This window comes from Sus scrofa, chromosome 6, assembly GCF_054392235.1.
Source record: "Sus scrofa isolate SSC_HxYL_T2T_F1_AM1 chromosome 6, Sscrofa_HxYL_maternal_Yorkshire_Landrace_v2.0, whole genome shotgun sequence".
NCBI lineage: Eukaryota > Metazoa > Chordata > Mammalia > Artiodactyla > Suidae > Sus > Sus scrofa.
In genome coordinates this window covers 59,113,114-59,130,072 of record NC_139388.1, presented here as the reverse complement: position 1 = coordinate 59,130,072, position 16,959 = coordinate 59,113,114, and the positions used below count along the sequence as shown (strand labels likewise).

At 48.4% G+C, this 16,959-nt stretch overlaps 1 protein-coding gene across 5 annotated transcripts; it reads left to right on the top strand.

The window, feature by feature from the left end:
* The first annotated feature begins 1,261 nt into the window (after positions 1-1,261).
* Positions 1,262-15,118, top strand: IZUMO2 (IZUMO family member 2). 5 transcript variants are annotated; one of them, XM_021094780.2, is made up of 7 exons: positions 1,262-1,496; positions 1,692-1,766; positions 5,974-6,060; positions 6,575-6,595; positions 8,298-8,378; positions 10,759-10,885; positions 15,012-15,118. In XM_021094780.2, exons 1-7 carry the CDS (start codon positions 1,265-1,267, stop codon positions 15,052-15,054), a joined length of 666 nt encoding a protein of 221 aa, XP_020950439.2. In that variant the 5' UTR covers positions 1,262-1,264; the 3' UTR covers positions 15,055-15,118. The 5 variants fall into 5 exon arrangements, with proteins under 5 accessions (XP_020950439.2, XP_084814985.1, XP_084814986.1 ...); XM_084958859.1 differs by lacking the exon at positions 6,575-6,595; XM_084958860.1 differs by lacking the exons at positions 6,575-6,595; positions 15,012-15,118 and having other exon boundaries at positions 8,044-11,815.
* The last annotated feature ends 1,841 nt before the right edge of the window (positions 15,119-16,959 follow it).

Here is a 16,959-nt window from a genome sequence, read left to right as displayed (position 1 = left end):
AGTATCACTTCAAAGTGCAACTAATATAAAAAAAGTTTTTTACCTTTTATTACACTGAACCTTTAAAATGATCTTAGGACAGCACAGGTCAATTCCGACACTGATTTTTTCATTAATGACACTTTCTCTCTTTTTAGATTTCATACCTTTTACAGCTGAAGTAGTAGATTCACATACTTCAGTTCTTCCAAACATGTTTAAGGCGGTCTCAATAACTGAATTGAGAATCCATTTTTTGCAATCTACGTTTAAATCCATTACAGCCCAATACAATTTAAAGTTCAGATTTCGGTTTTTGTTTTGGGGTTTTTTGTTTTACAGTTTACAGTTCGGATTTCGGTTTTTGTTTTGGGGTTTTTCGTTTGTGGGTTTTTTGTTTATTTGTTTGTTTGTTGGCCGTGCTCATGGCATGCAGAAGTTCCCAGGCCAGGGATCAAATCCCATTCACAGCAGTGACAGTGAGAAATCCTAAACTGTTGGGACACCAGGGAACACCACTGCACCCTTGGGATAAGGTAGGTATATTTTTATCCTCATTTTAGGGAGGAGGAAACAGACAGAAATGGAAAATGACTTTTTTCCAAATATTGATTTATTTATTTGCTTTTTAGGACAGCACCTGAGGCATATGAAGTTCCCAGGTTAGGGGTCCGACTGGAGCTGCAGTGTGGGTCTAAGCCACACTACAGCTCAGGGCAACCGCTGGATCCCCTTACCCACTGAGCAGGGCCAGAGATCGAACCCGCATGCTCATGGATACTGGTTGGGTTTGTAACCTTCTGAGCCAAAACTAGAACGCCCTCAAATATTTATTGACTGTTGTATGTCAGATTCCTTCCTAGGGGTTGGGGCCATAATAAATACTTGCCTCAGTGATCCATCACGGGCCTAGAACAGGGACTGGCCGGTAAGAGGTGCTCAGTAAATATATGTTGAACTAATGAATGTAAGTGGTGAAAACAGCAGGGATTTTTGTGGTTTTCTCAGCTCTAACCCCAGCTCCTGGAACAGCACCTGGCACACAGTAGGTGCTCAATACGCATATGTTGAAAAAAATGACCGTAAACGCGAAGAAGCCTGGGCAGAGGCCTCTGTTTTTCGAGACTCTCTCCTTCGCTCCCAGTCCCGTGCCTGGCACATAGTAGGTGCTCTGCAAGCACGCGCCTGCGCACGCGAGCGTTTCTCCTTGGGCCTCCCTGACTCCGCCCCTGCCTGGGGGAGGAGCCTGCCGGGTTCTCTCTGTGACGTCACAAAGGCCTCCGCCATGCCTCCGCCCTTGGCCCTTCTGCTGCTCCTGGGCCTGAGCGCCCGCCGAGGCTGGGGCTGCCTGCAGTGTGACCTCTCGGTGCTGGAGGCCCTGAGCCAGCTGCGTGTCGCTCTCATCCCCAGCCGCTTCCAAGTACAGCAGCTGCGGGCCCGCGCTCAGGCCCTGCTGCTGGGCATGGAGGGGCCCTTCTTCCGAGACTACGCGCTGAATGCCTTTGTGGGGAGAGTGGGTGCGTACTGAGGGGGGTGGTGCCCAGTCCGGGGGCGGGGGCGGGGGCGGGGGTGGGGGGCAAAGAGACCAGCCGGGTAGCCTCGGGCGGGGGAGATGCTGGCTCTGGGGGCTCCGCCCCCAAGAGGGGAAGGGCGGGGCCCGTCCCGGAGGGAGATGGAGGGACCCACTGGAATTTCCTCCCTTCTCGCCCCAGGGATAGAACAGCTGGACCTTGTGGCGTCCTTTATCAAGAATCAAACAAACAGCTTAAAGGTTAATTCTCTGAGAGGTAGGAGCTAAGTGGGAAAGCCTTTTCCCAGCCCCCTTCCGCCGCCTCCTTTTCCACCTGTGCACCATGCCTTCTCGTCATATAAAAATAAAAGCAAACACGCGTATAGCCTTTAGTGTGTGTCTGGCAGGGTTCTAGAAGAGTCTAGGACAGTTCATCAAGGGAGGCCCTATGGTGATCTGCCGTTTATAGAGGGGGAGGCTGAGGCTAAGACAGGCGGCGTGCTCCAAAGTCGCACAGCTGGGAACTACAGAGCTGAGGATTTCGAACCTGAGACAGCAGTGGGCAGTAGCGGGCCCTGAGGACCGCGGTAGGGGAGGGATCTAAGCTCCGTAAACCCCACCTTGAGGGATTGAGCAGGGAGGAGCAGAGCGGTCCTAAAAAGCAAAAAATGTATCTTATGAAATGTGTGTGCGTTTGTATAAAGTGAGCCCTAGGAGCTCCCTGGTGGCTCGGTGGGTTAAGGACCTGGCCTTGTCACTACTGTGGTGAGGGCCCTTACTCTGGTGAGGGTTCAATCCCTGACCCGGAGGGGATTCTGTCTCCAGCCCCTCCCCCAGAGGTCAAGTCGCTCCCATGTGGCCTTGAATGTGGCCATAAAAAAAAAGAAGAGCCCTAAAAGAGGGGTGGGGAGGGGGTGAAATCAGTATACTGACGTCTGCTGACCTAGGAGAAGGGGACTGAAGGTGCTATGTGCTTGTCTTCCCTGTGCTTAGCAAACGGCGATCGTTTTTTATTTCTTTTCCTTCCCTCCCCCCCACCCCGTTTTAATACCGAACACATAATACACATAATAGTCATATAATTGGGGGAAATACTCATTTTAATTATATTAAAAATTAAATTTATCCCATTTTTAAGAATTGCTCTTATTGGAGTTCCCGTCGTGGCGCAGCGGTTAACGAATCCGACTAGGAACCATGAGGTTGCAGGTTCGATCCCTGACCTTGCTCAGTGAGTTAAGGATCCGGCGTTGCTGTGAACTGTGATGTAGGTGACAGACGCGGTTTGGATGCCGCATTGCTGTGTCTCTGGCATAGGCCGGCGGCTACAGCTCGGATTCAATACCCTAGCCTGGGAACCTCCATATGCCCAGGGCCGGGGGGGGGGAAACACCTCCCCCCCAAAAAAATGGGAAAAAAAAAAAAAAAGAAAACACTGCATGCTAAGGAGGGGGCTACTGAATATTTTAAAATCGTGGCGATAACCACACAGCTCTGTGAATAGTCTAAAAGCCGTCGAATTGTACACTTTTTTTTTTTTTTCTGGCAGCGGCCGCTGAATTGTACATTTTAAATGGGTAAATTATACAGTATGTGAGTTACATGTCAATAAACTGTCCAAAACTAAATGTTTTGACTACTCTCAGGTCTCTTCCTGGAGACTTAAAATTAAACTCCAAAAGTTCTCTTCTCAGCTTGAGGACAAACGGGGAGGTTGGGTTCTCATTTCAGACCTTTGAGAGAGGTATGGAATTACAGTGGAGGCCCCAAGGGTGGGCTGCTCTGGGTTCAAAGCCTGGCTCACCTTCAGCAAGGGGTGTAATAGAAATTTCACATCAATCCCATGGGTTTGTGTCTAACGTTCAGTCCGCGTTCCAATGTCCCCAGTTGTCGCAAGCACGCCCTTCACTACTGGTTTTCTTTCAATCCTGGGTCTGTTGTGGGATCACGTGGTTGCATTCGGTTGCCTTTTATGACAATGACGTTTCTGAAAAGCCCAGGCCAATGATTTTACCACCTATTATTATATTCTTATGTTATTGGGGGTTGGTTACATAGGCAGAGGGCCCCCAAGTGGCTGCTTGTAGTTATTCTGTCTCCAGCCCCTCCCCCAGAGGTCAAGTCGCTCCCATGTGGCCCAAAGCTGCCACCAGGAATCACATTGTTAGCAAAGGTGATCAAGATTCCCAAGAAAGACACGCTTAACAGGCAGGATATTCCAAGGACTTAGAGGTTACCTCCCCATGGCCAGGCAAGAGCCAAATACTGTTTTGGAACGTTCAGGATTTGGACAACTCAGACCTGCTGAGTTAACTCTTTCCTGCACAGTACCTGTCAAGTAAGGACAAATACTATGGAGAAAAAAATAAAGCAGGGACCAGGGCATAAAGAACGCTGGGAGCAGGGAGGGGCTTGCCTTTTAAAGGCAGACAGTGAACGATCACATGAGAAAAGACTCAAAGGGGAGGCGTTTCCGTCGTGGCTCAGTGGTTGAGGAACCCAACTAGTATCCACGAAGACATGGGTTCGATCCCTGGCCTTGCTCTGTGGGTTAAGGATCGGGCGTTGCTGTGAGCTGTGGTGTAGGTCACAGAGGCGGCTCGGATCCCGTGTTGCTGTGGCTCTGGTGTAGGCCGGTGGCTACAGCTCCAATTCGACCCCTAGCCTGGGAACCTCCATGTGCCACAGGATGGCCCAAGAAATGGCCAAAAAAAAAAAAAAGACCAAAAAAAAAAGAAGAAAATAATGGGTGCTTGGATCTACCTTGAATATTCACAGAGAGGGTTTGCTCCCATGCAGGATGACAAATTGCAGGTGAGCTGTGAGGAAAAAAAGGGCCAAAGCACCAAGGACTTTGGTCTGAGCAACTAGAAACATGGAGAAGGCATCATCTTCACAGATGGAGTGGGAAGTGGGTTTGGAGGGAGAATGTCAAGGTTCAATCTTGGATTTGCGGAGTTTTTTTGTTTTTTGTGGGTTTTTTTTTTTTTTTTTTTTTTTTTTTTTTTTGTCTTTTGTCTTTAGGGCCGCGCCCACAGCATATGGAGGTTCCCAGGCTAGGGATCGAATCGGAGCTGTAGCCGCCAGCCTGCACCACAGCCACAGCAACGCGGGATCCGAGCCACGTCTGCGACCCACACCACAGCTCACGGCCATGCCGGATCCTTAACCCACTGAGCGAGGCCAGGGATCGAACCCACGTCCTCGTGGATACTAGTCAGATTTGTTAACCACTGAGCCACGACAGGAACTCCCAGATTTGTGGAGTTTTGAGACGCCCCTTAGACATCCAAGCGGAGAGCCCGAAGGGAGCGGTGGATATATGCATCTGGGCTCCGTAAGTGACTAGGCCGGTGACAAACATGAGAGGCCTCAGTACATATAGGAGAGTGTTGTCCAGTGTGTGAGGCACAAATAAGCACTTCTATCATTTTGGGAGCCACACCCATGGCATTTGGAAGTTTCTGGGCCAGAGATCCAACCCTCAGCTCAGTAGTCACACAAGTCACAGTAGCAACAATGTCAGATACTTAACTGCTAGGCCATCAGGGAACTCCAGTATTCTTTTTCTTTTTTTCTTTTATTTATTTATTTATTTTTCTGCTTTTTAGGGCCCCACCTGTGGCATGTAAAGTTCCCAGGCTAGGGGTTGAATCAGAGCTTCAGCTGCCAGCCTACACCACAGCCACAGCAACATGGAATATGAGCTGCGTCTGTGACCTACACCACAGCTCACAGCAACCCTGGATCCCGAACCCACTGAGGGGGGCAGGGATCGAACCCGAGTCCTCAGGGACACTAGTCGGGTTCATTACTCCTGAGCCACGACAGGAACTTCCAAACTCTGATATAATTATAAATTTTCTAGTAGCCACCTCTTAAAAAGGTGAACAGAAGCAGATAAAATTAATTTTAATAGGTTTTATCTAACCCAATGCCTAAAATATTATTATTTCAACATGCAGCTAACGGAAAGATTACAGAGATAGTTTCAGTTATTTATTTATTTTTTACACCGTGTCTTCAAAATCCAGCATACATTTTATATACTAACAGCGTGTCCCAGTTCAGACTAGCCCGTTTGGGGAGCTCAGTTGCCACGTGTGGCTAGTGGCTGCCATATTGGACAGTGCAGGCCTAGGTAAGACACAAAACCACGAGGCTGGGTGAAATGGTGAAGGAGTCACATGTAGCCAGAGAACAGATAGATTAAAGGAAAGGTGCCTGAATCCATCCTTCTCCACTTAACCAGATGAAGAAACAGAACAAAGATGGTAGGTTTTAACCTGGGGCTCCACAGTGGATCAGAAGGTAGATGCAGGACCTCCCAGGCCATAGGTTGGCCCATTGAACCTCCAGGAATAACCAGTCTTGCTTAGTGATGGTGAACGAAAAGGAGTTTGCTCCTCCCTTCTTTTTGAAGCTGCCAATGGGGTGGGCTTGCTGGGTGCCTCCCACCCCCCCAAGGATCTCTCTCTCCACAGACAGGCCTCTGCTGGATGAACTGGTGGCTCTTCGGGAGAGGGTGATCAAGGAACTCAAGAAGGCTTTAAGATCGTATGAATTAAAAGGTCTGTTACCCCCTCCACCAAGCCCCCCCCTTTTTTCTTTGTCTGTTTGCCTTTTTCTAGGGCTGCTCCTGAGGCATATGGAGGTTTCCAGGCTAGGGGTCCATTCGGAGCTGTAGCTGCCAGCCTACACCACAGCCACAGCAACGCAGGAACTGAGCTGCGTCTGTGACCTACACCACAGCTCACAGCAACGCCGGATCCTTAACCCACTGAGCAAGGCCAGAGATCGAACCCACAACCTCATGATTCCTAGTCAGATTGGTGAACCACTGAGCCATGATGGGAACTCCTAAGCCCCCTTCTCCCCTTCCCCATTATCACTTGACCCCCTTCTCCCACTCTTTCTTCCAAACTCCTCTCTCTCCTCCCCTGTGACTCAGCTTTCTCTACCACTCCCCAAAACTGCCTTCTCTCCTTTCCCAGACCCACTCCTTCCTCCCTCTCCTCGTCCCTTCCCATTAAATCCTCAAATTGCCATCCCAGCTTAACTCACCTCTGCTCTTTTGTCTTGCAGCCTGCGATCCCAAAATTTGCCGTGAGTCCTGGATTTATTGTCTGTTCCTCCCTTCGCTACCCTCCTGCCCCCTTGCACTTTGTCTCCCTCAAATCAAGCCCTGCTGCCACACCTGCTGCATCTGGTGGTTCCCTCACCCCAAAGGCACTGAGGGATATCTGATTTTTGAGGGCTTATGAAAGTCATTGCAACCTGCAAAAAAGTATTTTGGGGGAGTTCCCGTCGTGGCGCAGTGGTTGACGAATCTGACTAGAAACCATGAGGTTGCGGGTTCGGTCCCTGCCCTTGCTCAGTGGGTTAATGATCTGGCGTTGCCGTGAGCTGTGGTGTAGGTTGCAGACGCGGCTCAGATCCTGTGTTGCTGTGGCTCTGACGTAGGCCGGTGGCTACAGCTCCGATTTGACCCCTAGCCTGGGAACCTACATATGCCGCGGGAGCGGCCCAAGAAATAGCAAAAAGACAAAAAAAAAATAAATTAATTTAAAAAAAAAAAGTATTTTGGGGGGATGTTAGTTGGGATAAGATAGGCTATGTTGTAGCAACAAACAAACCTCCACATCTCAGAGGCATAACAAAAGAAAGATTTATTTCTCTTTTGCCAAAATTCCACTGAGAGTTGAACAAATCTTCTGAGTGGTGACTCAAGGATCCAAGTTGCACTGGTATTGTAGCTGCTAAACAAGCTTTAGAAGGGAGAGTAAATAGGGAATTCTGCAGGGCTTTTTATGACCAAGCCTAAGACTGACACATATCTGCCCACCTTCCATTGGCCACAACGTGGTCACATGGGTGCATCCTACTGCAAAGGAGCCTGGGAAATGTAGTCTTGTGTGGGAGGAAGAGACAGATGAGCGAGCAGGCAGCCAGTCTATGCCTCAGGGGGCTGCAAAATAGGAATAGAGAAGTGCAAACATTTTGTTGGTAGGCATTTAATTTAACATTAACTTATGAGTTCCCATCGTGGCTCAGCAGAAACAAATCTGACTAGCATCCATGAGGACACAGGTTCAATCCCTGGTCTTGCTTGGTGGGTTAGGGATCCGGTGTTGCCATGAGCTGTGATGTAGATTGCAGATGCGGCTCGGATCCCATGTTGCTGTGGCTGTGGTTAGACCAGCAGCTACAGCTCCTATTTGACCCCTAGCCTGGGAACCTCCATACGCCACAGGTGTGCCCCTAAAAAACAAAATAAATAATAAAATAAATAAAATTAACTACATGTTTACCAAAATAATGTTGGGTCCACTGGACAACCGAATTCAACTCTTCAAATTATTTTATTTTTGGCCAGCCCACAGCATGTGAAGTTCCTGGGCATGGGATCAAACCTGTGCCATAGCAGTGACCCAAGCCACTGCAGTGACAATGCCAGATCCTTAATGCACAGATTCGCTGTGCCACAGGAGGACTCCCTATACATATTTTTTATTTAATTTATTTATTTATTTTTGACTTTTTGCCTTTTCTAGGGCCGCTTCCACGGCATAGCGAGGCCAGGGATCGAACCTGCAACCTCCTCGTTCCTAGTCAGATTCGTTAACCACTGTGCCACGACGGGAACTCCTATACATATTAAGTGTGACTCCTCAGGGCTGTTGCTCAGCTTACTGTCCGAATTCAGGAGAGCCAAGAGCCTCCTCTCCTCTTTCCCCTTCTGCCCTCCTGCCCCTGCCAGTCTTCTGATGTCCGCCCTTATGCCGTTTCTCCCTTTCCTCTTGCTCAGTCTTGCTGAAAGACGAGGTCTTGGATTGTTTACATTGCCAGAGGATTAGTCCCAAATGCATCAAAGAAAACTACTGTTTCGGTAAGCTCCTAGGTAGGGAAGGATGGAAGGTGAAGACAGCGCATCCCAGTGAATAAGGCTTTTGAGGTCTTCCCCACGTGGCCTTGAACTCTACCCTTAGCGAGTGATTACAGAGTGGCCTGGAAGTTGCTTCCACCTTCTGAAATTCACTTTCTCCCTACTGATGAAAAAAATCCTCTATGACTTTAAAATGTCTCTAAAGCCAGAATGACAAGGGCTCGATTTTATTTTTAGCCAGTGCCATACTTGGGGAGCCTGAGGATACTGAATTTACTCATGTATTCATTCATTCATCCAGAGACTTTAAATGTGTATATATATATATATACGAAATATATAATACACTAAATATGTATATCTTTATAGCCCAGAGAGTTGTTCAATGAACTCCTATATATCCATCAAGATTGAATAGTCATGCTGAATCTTTTCACATGCTGTTCCCGCTCTCTGTCACACTGTTCCTCTCACCCCCATCAATAAGTCTCAAACTCCCCCTCCTCAGAGAGGATTTGCTGGTCACACACTCTAAAGGGTCACTTTCTATCAAATTACCTTGACAGTGAACGTGCCTGCACATTCGCTTCACTTATTTATTGTCGTAATATTTTAAAAGAAATCAGGCATCATGAGTTTTCACCCATAAATAGTGGGGACCTCCAAAAGGGACACTTCTCCCACAACCACAATGCCATTCCCAACAAACCCAACAACAATTCTTTTTTTTTCCATTTTTTTTATTACTCAAATGAATTTATCACATCTGTAGTCAACAACAATTCTTCAATATCAAATAATTCCAGGTCCCTTTTCCAACTTCCCGAATTTTTCCCAGAATATCTTCACAGCTGATTTCATTCAAACCAGGATCCAAGGAAAGGACTTCTCATATCGTTCAATTGTTAGGGGTTTTCTCACTGTTTTTTAATCTTAGCAGAGTTTCTCTTATCATTCCCCCCCATGTCATTGATTAGTTGAAAAGGAAGGATTCACATATTGGCTCTCTTGGGATGTTATTTAACTACAACAAATATTCTGAGCACCTTATAATGCCCCCAGCTGAGGATCAGCAGAGTGGCAGACAAATATCTCATAGAACCTGCATTTTAATGGGGTGAACGATGAGACCAGGGTTTCTCACCCTTGGCACTATTGCCATTGGGGCTGGATAATTCTTCGTTCTGAGGCCGTCCTATGTGTTGTAGGATGTTGAGCAGCCTAGCCTCTACCCATTTGGTGCCAGTTAGTACCCACCAACCAAAGCTGTGACAGTCATTTCCAGCCTCCAGACATTTCCAAGGTCCCCTGGGAATGGAGGGTGGGGAATGGTCCCCGGATGAGAACCACTGTTAGATGATATTTACATGAACAAATAAATGGACTAATTACAGATAGCAGTAGCGCTGTAATGACAACAAAACAGAACACTTAGGAAATTCCCCAGGGAGAGGGGTAGTGCTACTCCAGAGAGTGTAGGTGGTGAGACCTCTCTGAAGAAATGATGGTTGAGACTTAAAGGAAGTGAGGCAGTGAAGAACAGTGTGAACGGCAAAGGGAACAGGTGCAAAGATCCAAGGTTGAGCAACAAGAGGAAAGCTAGTGTGGCCAAAGCCGAGTGAATGAAGAAGAGGATGATAGGTTGGTTACAGGGTAACCAGATCATGCAGGGGCTGGTAGACCATGCTGAGGACTTGAGCCGCTGGAAGGCTCTGAGCCAAGAGGGACATGAGCAGAGCTAGGTGTTAATTGCGCCCTCTGGTGGCCACTTGGGGAAGTGTAGGAGAAGCAGGGAGCTCCTGCAGAGCGGCGGTGCTGAGACCTTAACCTGGTCGGTAGCCCAGGAGGCGGATCAGATTCTGGATACATTTTGAAGGTGGAGCCAAGAGGCTTTGCGGACAGAATGAAAGAATTGAGGAAGGGAACGAAAGGAAGTTGCTGAATGGGACTCCCAAGACCACCCTCAGGCTCATCAGATAGCACGCAGCCTGGGAGAGTCAGCATTTTGCATCTCAGGTTCACGGGTAGTTGATCCACCAAGTCCTCCCCCCGCCCCACCCCCACCCCCGCCCCTCTCTCCATCCAGTCAAATGCGTTTAGCGCTGGGCTCTTGGCCACTGTGATGTGACACATTGACTTATGTGAAGGCGGGGGTGTTTGCCAAGGGGGTTCCCAGCCCTATCCAAGCACCTAGAACCGTGCCTGGGACCCAGAATTTGAGTATCAGATGAATGAAAAGTCCTCAGGAGAGGCCCGGGGCCAAGGAGGGAGAGAGAGAGCCAACCCCGGCGGGGTTGCTGAGGGAGCAGGTGGGTGTGGGTTCAGGAGCAAGGAAGGGTGCTGACTTGGAAGTGGGGCTGCCTCGCCCCGCGCCCCGCTCCAGTCGACGGGCAGCCCCGCATGGACCTGCAGTACCAGAAGGAGAGCGGATCCCTGCGGAATCGGGCCATGTTCGGCAGCATCATTTCCGTGTGTCTGGCTGTCCTGGCCTTTGGAGTCATCGTGGCTTCGTGAGTCATCCTTACCCTCTCCTGAGGTCCCCAAATGGCCCTGGGCCCCTCAAAAATGACGTGGCCCTGGATGGGTCACTGTGTCCTTTGGGAGTCTCCTCCCCAGTCTCTTTATGCCTCTGTCTCTTTCCCTCCGTCTCTCTCTCTCTCTCTCTTTTTTTTTTTTTTTTTTTTGGTCTTTTTGCCTTTTTCTAGGGCCGCACTTGCCACATATGGAGGTTCCCAGGCTAGGGGTCTAATCGGAGCCGTAGCGGTCGGCCTACACCACAGTCACAGCAACGCGGGATCCAAGCCACGTCTGCGACCCACACCACACAGCTCAGGGCAACACCAGATCCTTAACCCACTGAGCGAGGCCAGGGATCGAACCCACAACCTCATGGTTCCTAGTTGGATTCGTTAACCACTGAGCCACAACAGGAACTCCTGGTCTCTCTCTTCTTTTTTTTTTTTTTGTCTTTTGTCTTTTCGTTGTTGTTGTTGCTGCTATTTCTTGGGCCGCGCCCGCGGCATATGGAGGTTCCCAGGCTAGGGGTTGAATCGGAGCTGTAGCCACCGGCCTACGCCAGAGCCACAGCCAGAGCCACAGCAACGCAGGATCCGAGCCGCGTCTGCAACCTACACCACAGCTCACGGCAACACCGGATCGTTAACCCACTGAGCAAGGGCAGGGATCGAACCCGCAACCTCATGGTTCCTAGTCGGATTCGTTAACCACTGCGCCACGACGGGAACTCCTCTTTCTTCTTTTTTTTTCTCTCTCCCCTCTCTCCAGCTTTTCTTCTTCTCTCTCTCATCTCCTCTTTCCCCCACCCCTGGACCATATCATGTCTGCCCTGGGTCCTCATCACTTTTGCCTCTGTGAGTCTCTTCCCCCAGTTAAGAAAAAAAAAAAAAAACTAAAAATTAAATTTCATGTATGATGACAAATATAACCTGATCTGGATTCATTATTATATATCCATCATCATTGTTATGTTAATTTATTTTATTTTCCTCTTTTTTTTTTTTTTTTTTTTGGTCTTTTTAGGGACACACCCACAGCATATGGAGGTTCCCAGGCTAGGGGTCGAAGCTGCCAACCTGCGCCACAGCCACAGCAACGTGGGATCCCAGCCGCATCTGTGACCTACACCACAGCTCACAGCAACGCTGGATCCTTAACCCACTGAGCAAGGCCAAGGATCAAACCCACATCCTCATGGATACTGGTCAGGTTCGTTAACCACTGAGCCACAGTGGGAACTCCTGTTAATTTATTTTCTTCTACTTTTCAAAGCAGTATTTTTTTTTTTTTCTTTTTGCCATTTCTTGGGCTGCTGCCATGGTATATGGAGGTTCCCAGGCCAGGGGTCTAATTGGAGCTGTAGCCACCGGCCTATGCCAGAGCCACAGCAACGCAGGATCCGAGCCGCGTCTGCAACCTACACCACAGCTCACGGCAACACCAGATCATTAACCCACTGAGCAAGGGCAGGGACCGAACCCGCAACCTCATGGTTCCTAGTCGGATTCGTTAACCACTGCGCCACGACGGGAACTCCCAAAGCAGTATTTTTAAAAATAATTTTTATTGAAGTCCAGTTGATTTACAATGTTGTGTTAGTTTCAGGTGTACAGCACAATAATTCAGTTATATATGTGTTTGTGTATATGTATGTGTAATATATATATATATATATATTTTTTTTTTTTTTTGTCTTTAGGGCCGCACTTGCGGTATATGGAGGTTCCCAGGCTAAGGGTCGAGAATCGGAGCTGCAGCTGCCGGCCTATGTCACAGCCACAGCAATGCGGGATCCGAGCCACATCTGCAACCTACACCACAGCTCACGGCAACACCAGATTCTTAACCCACTGAGTGAGGCCAGGGATCGAACCCACAACGTCATGGTTCCTAGTGGGATTTGTTTCCGCTGGGCCACTAGGGAACTCCATAATATATATACACATACTTTTTCAGATTCTTCTCCCTTACAGGTTATTACAAAATATTGAGTATGGGAGTTCCCTAGTGGCCCAGTGGGTTAATGACCCGGCGTCACTGCAGCAGCTTGGGTCACTCTTGTGGTGAAGATTCAATCCCTAGCCCGGGAACTTCCATCTGCCACAGGTGCAGCCAAGAATAATAAATAAAATAAAGCATCTTCATGAGCCCCAAGAGTGGAGTCCACTGTGCCCCCATGAAAGAAGTCACCCTTACTCCCCTGTCTCCACCTCTGAGCGCTCCCCCACCCCCGTCTGCTTGTCTCCCGTTCAGCCCCTGGCTTCTTTCTGTTTCTGTCCATCTCTCTTTGCCTCCTCCACCTGCTCTTCCCCCTCTTTCCTGAAAGCCTGTTTCTTCATATTCAATTTGGGGATGGAACCAGTACCTCCCATGGGAGGCGTGGGGGGTGGGGGGCAGTAAGTCAGCCCTTAGCACAGGAATGTCCCCTCTCTCTCCTCTTTCTGAAGCTCTCTCCCTCTCAGCCTCCCCCACTGGGCTTTCTCTCCCTTCCTCTGGCCCGGTCCCAGTTCTGCCATCTCCCTCTTCCCCTTCTCTGACCCCCGCTTCCCCTTCCCTGACACCCCCCCCCCTCCGGCGGAAGCTGTGTCTCACAGCCTCCCTCTGTGTCTTCCCATCTCTGGGTCTCTGCTTCTGACTCCCATCATTCCTGCCCTGCAGACTCTCTCCCTATCTGTCAGCCCCTCTCTGCTCCTTAATTTTATTTATTTTTTGGTCACCCCTGTTAATAGGGAGCTGCTTTGCAGCTGGACGGAGCATGGTATTTGAGGAATGTATGAGGCATGTGGAGGTTCCCAGACCAGGGATTGAACCCGTGCCACAGCTGTAACCAGAGCCACAGCAGTGACTTTGCCAGATCTTTAACCCATTGAGCCACCAGGGAACTCCCTTCTCTCTGCTTCCTTAAATCTCTCCTGCTGTGGCTCCCTTCTTTCCCCTCCTGCCTTCCTACAGTTCTTGCTGTGTCTTTTTTGCCTGGTCTCCGTTTTTGTCTCTGTCTTCCCCCTCCCATCTCTGGATTTCCCTTTCCGTTTTGAATTCTGTTTCTCTCTCCCTCAGCCCCTGTCTCCCTTCTTGATTTCTCTAGAACAGAACTCTCTCGGAGTTCCCGTTCTGGCTCAGCAGGTTAAGAACCTGACTAGTATCCATGAGGGTTTGATCCCTGGCCTCGCTCGGTGGGTTATGGATCTGGTGTTGCCACATGGGTCACAGATGTGGCTCAGATCCTGTGTGGCTGGCAATGCGGATCCAACGCGACCCCTAGCCTGGGAACTTCCATATGCTGCAGGCACAGCCCTAAAAAGACAGTAAACAAAAACAAAAAACACAGAACTCTGTCCCTGCTCTCTCTCCACTGCCTCCCTGGGTATTACTCTCCTGCCGCTGAAACAGATGACCACACACTGGGCAGCTCAAGGCAACAAGAAATGTATTTTCTCAGAGTTCCGGAGGCCAAAAGTCCAAAATCCAAGGGTTCTCAGGGTGGGAGAACTTTCTGGAGGTTCTGAGATAGAGTCCATTCCATACCAGTCCCCTACCCTCAGCGGTGGCGCCATCCTTGGCATTTCTTGTAGCTGCCCTCCAAACTGCCTCTGTCTTCACATGGCTTTTTCCTGGGTATCTGCGTCCCATTTCCCTCTTTCTCTTGTAAAGACACCAGTCTTTGAATGTAAGGGCCAGCCTAAACTCGGAAGAATCTCATTTTCACCCTAACATAATTATGTCTGCCAAGCCCCTATCTGCAAATAAGGTCATGTTCACAGGTGCTGGGCATCGGGACTTGGATAGATCTTTTGGGAAGGGAGAAACCATTCAACTCCATACACCTGCTTTTCTCTTTTCCTCATTTCTCTTTTCTCTTTGTGTCTCTCTCCTTGTGTCGGTGTCACTGTCTTCTCCTGTCTTTTCACATTTTTTGTTTCCGAATTTCCTATCCTCACTCCTAATCCCAATTTTTCTTCCCTCCCTCCTCCTGCATCCATTGGCTGAGAACCCTGGAAATCTGCCCAGAGACCCATGATGTCACTGGCTGAGCTAAATGAGGCCAGTGATTGGAGGGAAGGTTTGGGGTTGCCGTCTGAAGTTGTTCTTCTAACCTCCAGGCTTTTTCTCTCTGACCAGGGCTATTACATACAGGCAAAACCGAAAACTCCTGCTGCAATAGAGCACTGGCTTTGAGGTTTGTAAGGGGAAAGGAAACGAAGTTTAATAAAGTCTGTGACAAACTCCTCAAGGTCTCTGTCAGTTTCTGGAGGACCCTGTCCCAGTTAGTGGCCAGCTCAGAACACGTGACTGGGCGTCCTCAGGGATTGGGACCAAATCCCACTCATCTGTAGATTCCAACTCCCCTAATTTAGAATAGAAGTCATTTTGGAGCTTCAAGAGGGAAGGACACCCTACCATGAGGACTTGAAGGGTTCAAATGCATCCTCAAGGAAATGACGCTGTAGTGTGACGGTCAAAGACAGGCAGAGGAACAGCAGTGGTCAATGCGGAGAATATAGGTCTTCCTCTGTTTTTGGTTTTTGTTTGTCCTTTTTTTTTTTTTTTTTTTTTTTTTTTTTTTGCCTTTTCTAGGGCCACTTCCCACAGCATTTGGAGGTTCCCAGGCTAAAGGTCTAATTGGAGCTGTAGATGCCAGCCTACACCACAGCCACAGCAACGTGGGATCCAAGCCATGTCTGCAACCTACACCACAGCTCATGGCAGCGCTGGATCCTTAACCCATTGAGCGAGGCCTGGGATCGAACCCGCAACCTCATGGTTCCTAGTCAGATTTGTTAACCACTGAGCCAGGACGGGAACTCCCTAGGTTTCCTTCTGTTGATGGAAATTATCAACAATCTATAATAGGAATAGAAAAGAGCTGGGCTTTTTTTAACCTCATTCATAAACTATTTTATTGAATTTGAATAATATTTTTATTTATTGGCCACGCCCACTGCATAAAAGTTCCTGGGCCAGGGATTGAACCTGCACTACAGCAGCGACCTAAGCCACTGCAGTGACAACACTTGATCCTTAACCCATTGTGCCCCAAGAGAACTGAATAAAACTTTTTAAGTTTATTGTTTTTATTTTTATCGAAGTATAGTTGATTTACAGTACCATGTTCCTTTCAGATGTACATCAAAGGGACTCACTTGTATATGTATACCTACATTCTTGTTTTCAATTCTTTTTTTACATCACCTCCCTTTCCGCAGTCTTAAATTTTCACCCTCTGTGTTCCGGAAAAAACTGAGATGCATTTTCATGGTGTCTGAACTCTTGCTACTTGCTAACCCAAAGTAGGAAGCCAAGAGGTTTGAATGACATGGTACCCTTCTGTTTCTGAACCTGCTAGCAGAACTGCTGCTCTCTCATTCAAGTTTTGGAAAATGAGGTCTGTGAGAGGAACGCGGTTAATAAGAAAGGCTAGATTTCGCTGAAGATTCAGTGCCTCCTACAACGCTTGGCCCAGAGTAGGCACTCAGTAAATATTTGTTGAATATATGAGAACGGTAGTGCTGGGGAGGGTGCCTACAAAGACGGTATTGATCCGAACCCTGAAAATGCCAGGGAAAAGAACTTGGTAGATTTTCCCCGTGTCTGGCATTGAAACCTCAAATATCTCATGGGTCCAGGTAGATGAAGTGAACTGAAGATGCCACTTATAGAAGATAAAAAATACCCAGTTCCATCCTACTTGGGTCATAGCGAAATAACAGCCCCAGAGTTTTCAGGTCTTCAGACTTTTCTGAAGGAATTCAAATTTTTAAAAAATGTGAAATATCTCTATAAGTAATGTGGGCAACTAAGGTTTTTTTTCAAACACTGAAAGCCAACACGACACACGTTTTGCTACCATTGTGAAGTGACTGGGAAACATCTGGGGCTGGGTATTGCTTATGTTATTTTATGTTGTGAGAGATAAGTTTTTGAAGTGTTGATAGATCCCGAGGACCTCTGTAACTACATTTCCCAGAATCCTCTGCCCTCGCCCCGGCAAATGTGTCCGTTGTCATAGATGCAGTTCCCGGTACCTTAAGGAGGGTGTGCACGTAAAGATCGAGTCTGATTGGACGAA

Excerpts from the sequence above, each read along its gene's own strand:
- IZUMO2 (XM_021094780.2), top strand. The coding sequence starts at position 1,265 with ATGCCTCCGCCCTTGGCCCTTCTGCTGCTCCTGGGCCTGAGCGCCCGC. Across the intron at positions 1,767-5,973 it reads AAAGGTTAATTCTCTGAGAG|ACAGGCCTCTGCTGGATGAA; the intron begins GTAGGAGCTAAG and ends CTCTCTCCACAG. Across the intron at positions 10,886-15,011 it reads TTTGGAGTCATCGTGGCTTC|GGCTATTACATACAGGCAAA; the intron begins GTGAGTCATCCT and ends CTCTCTGACCAG.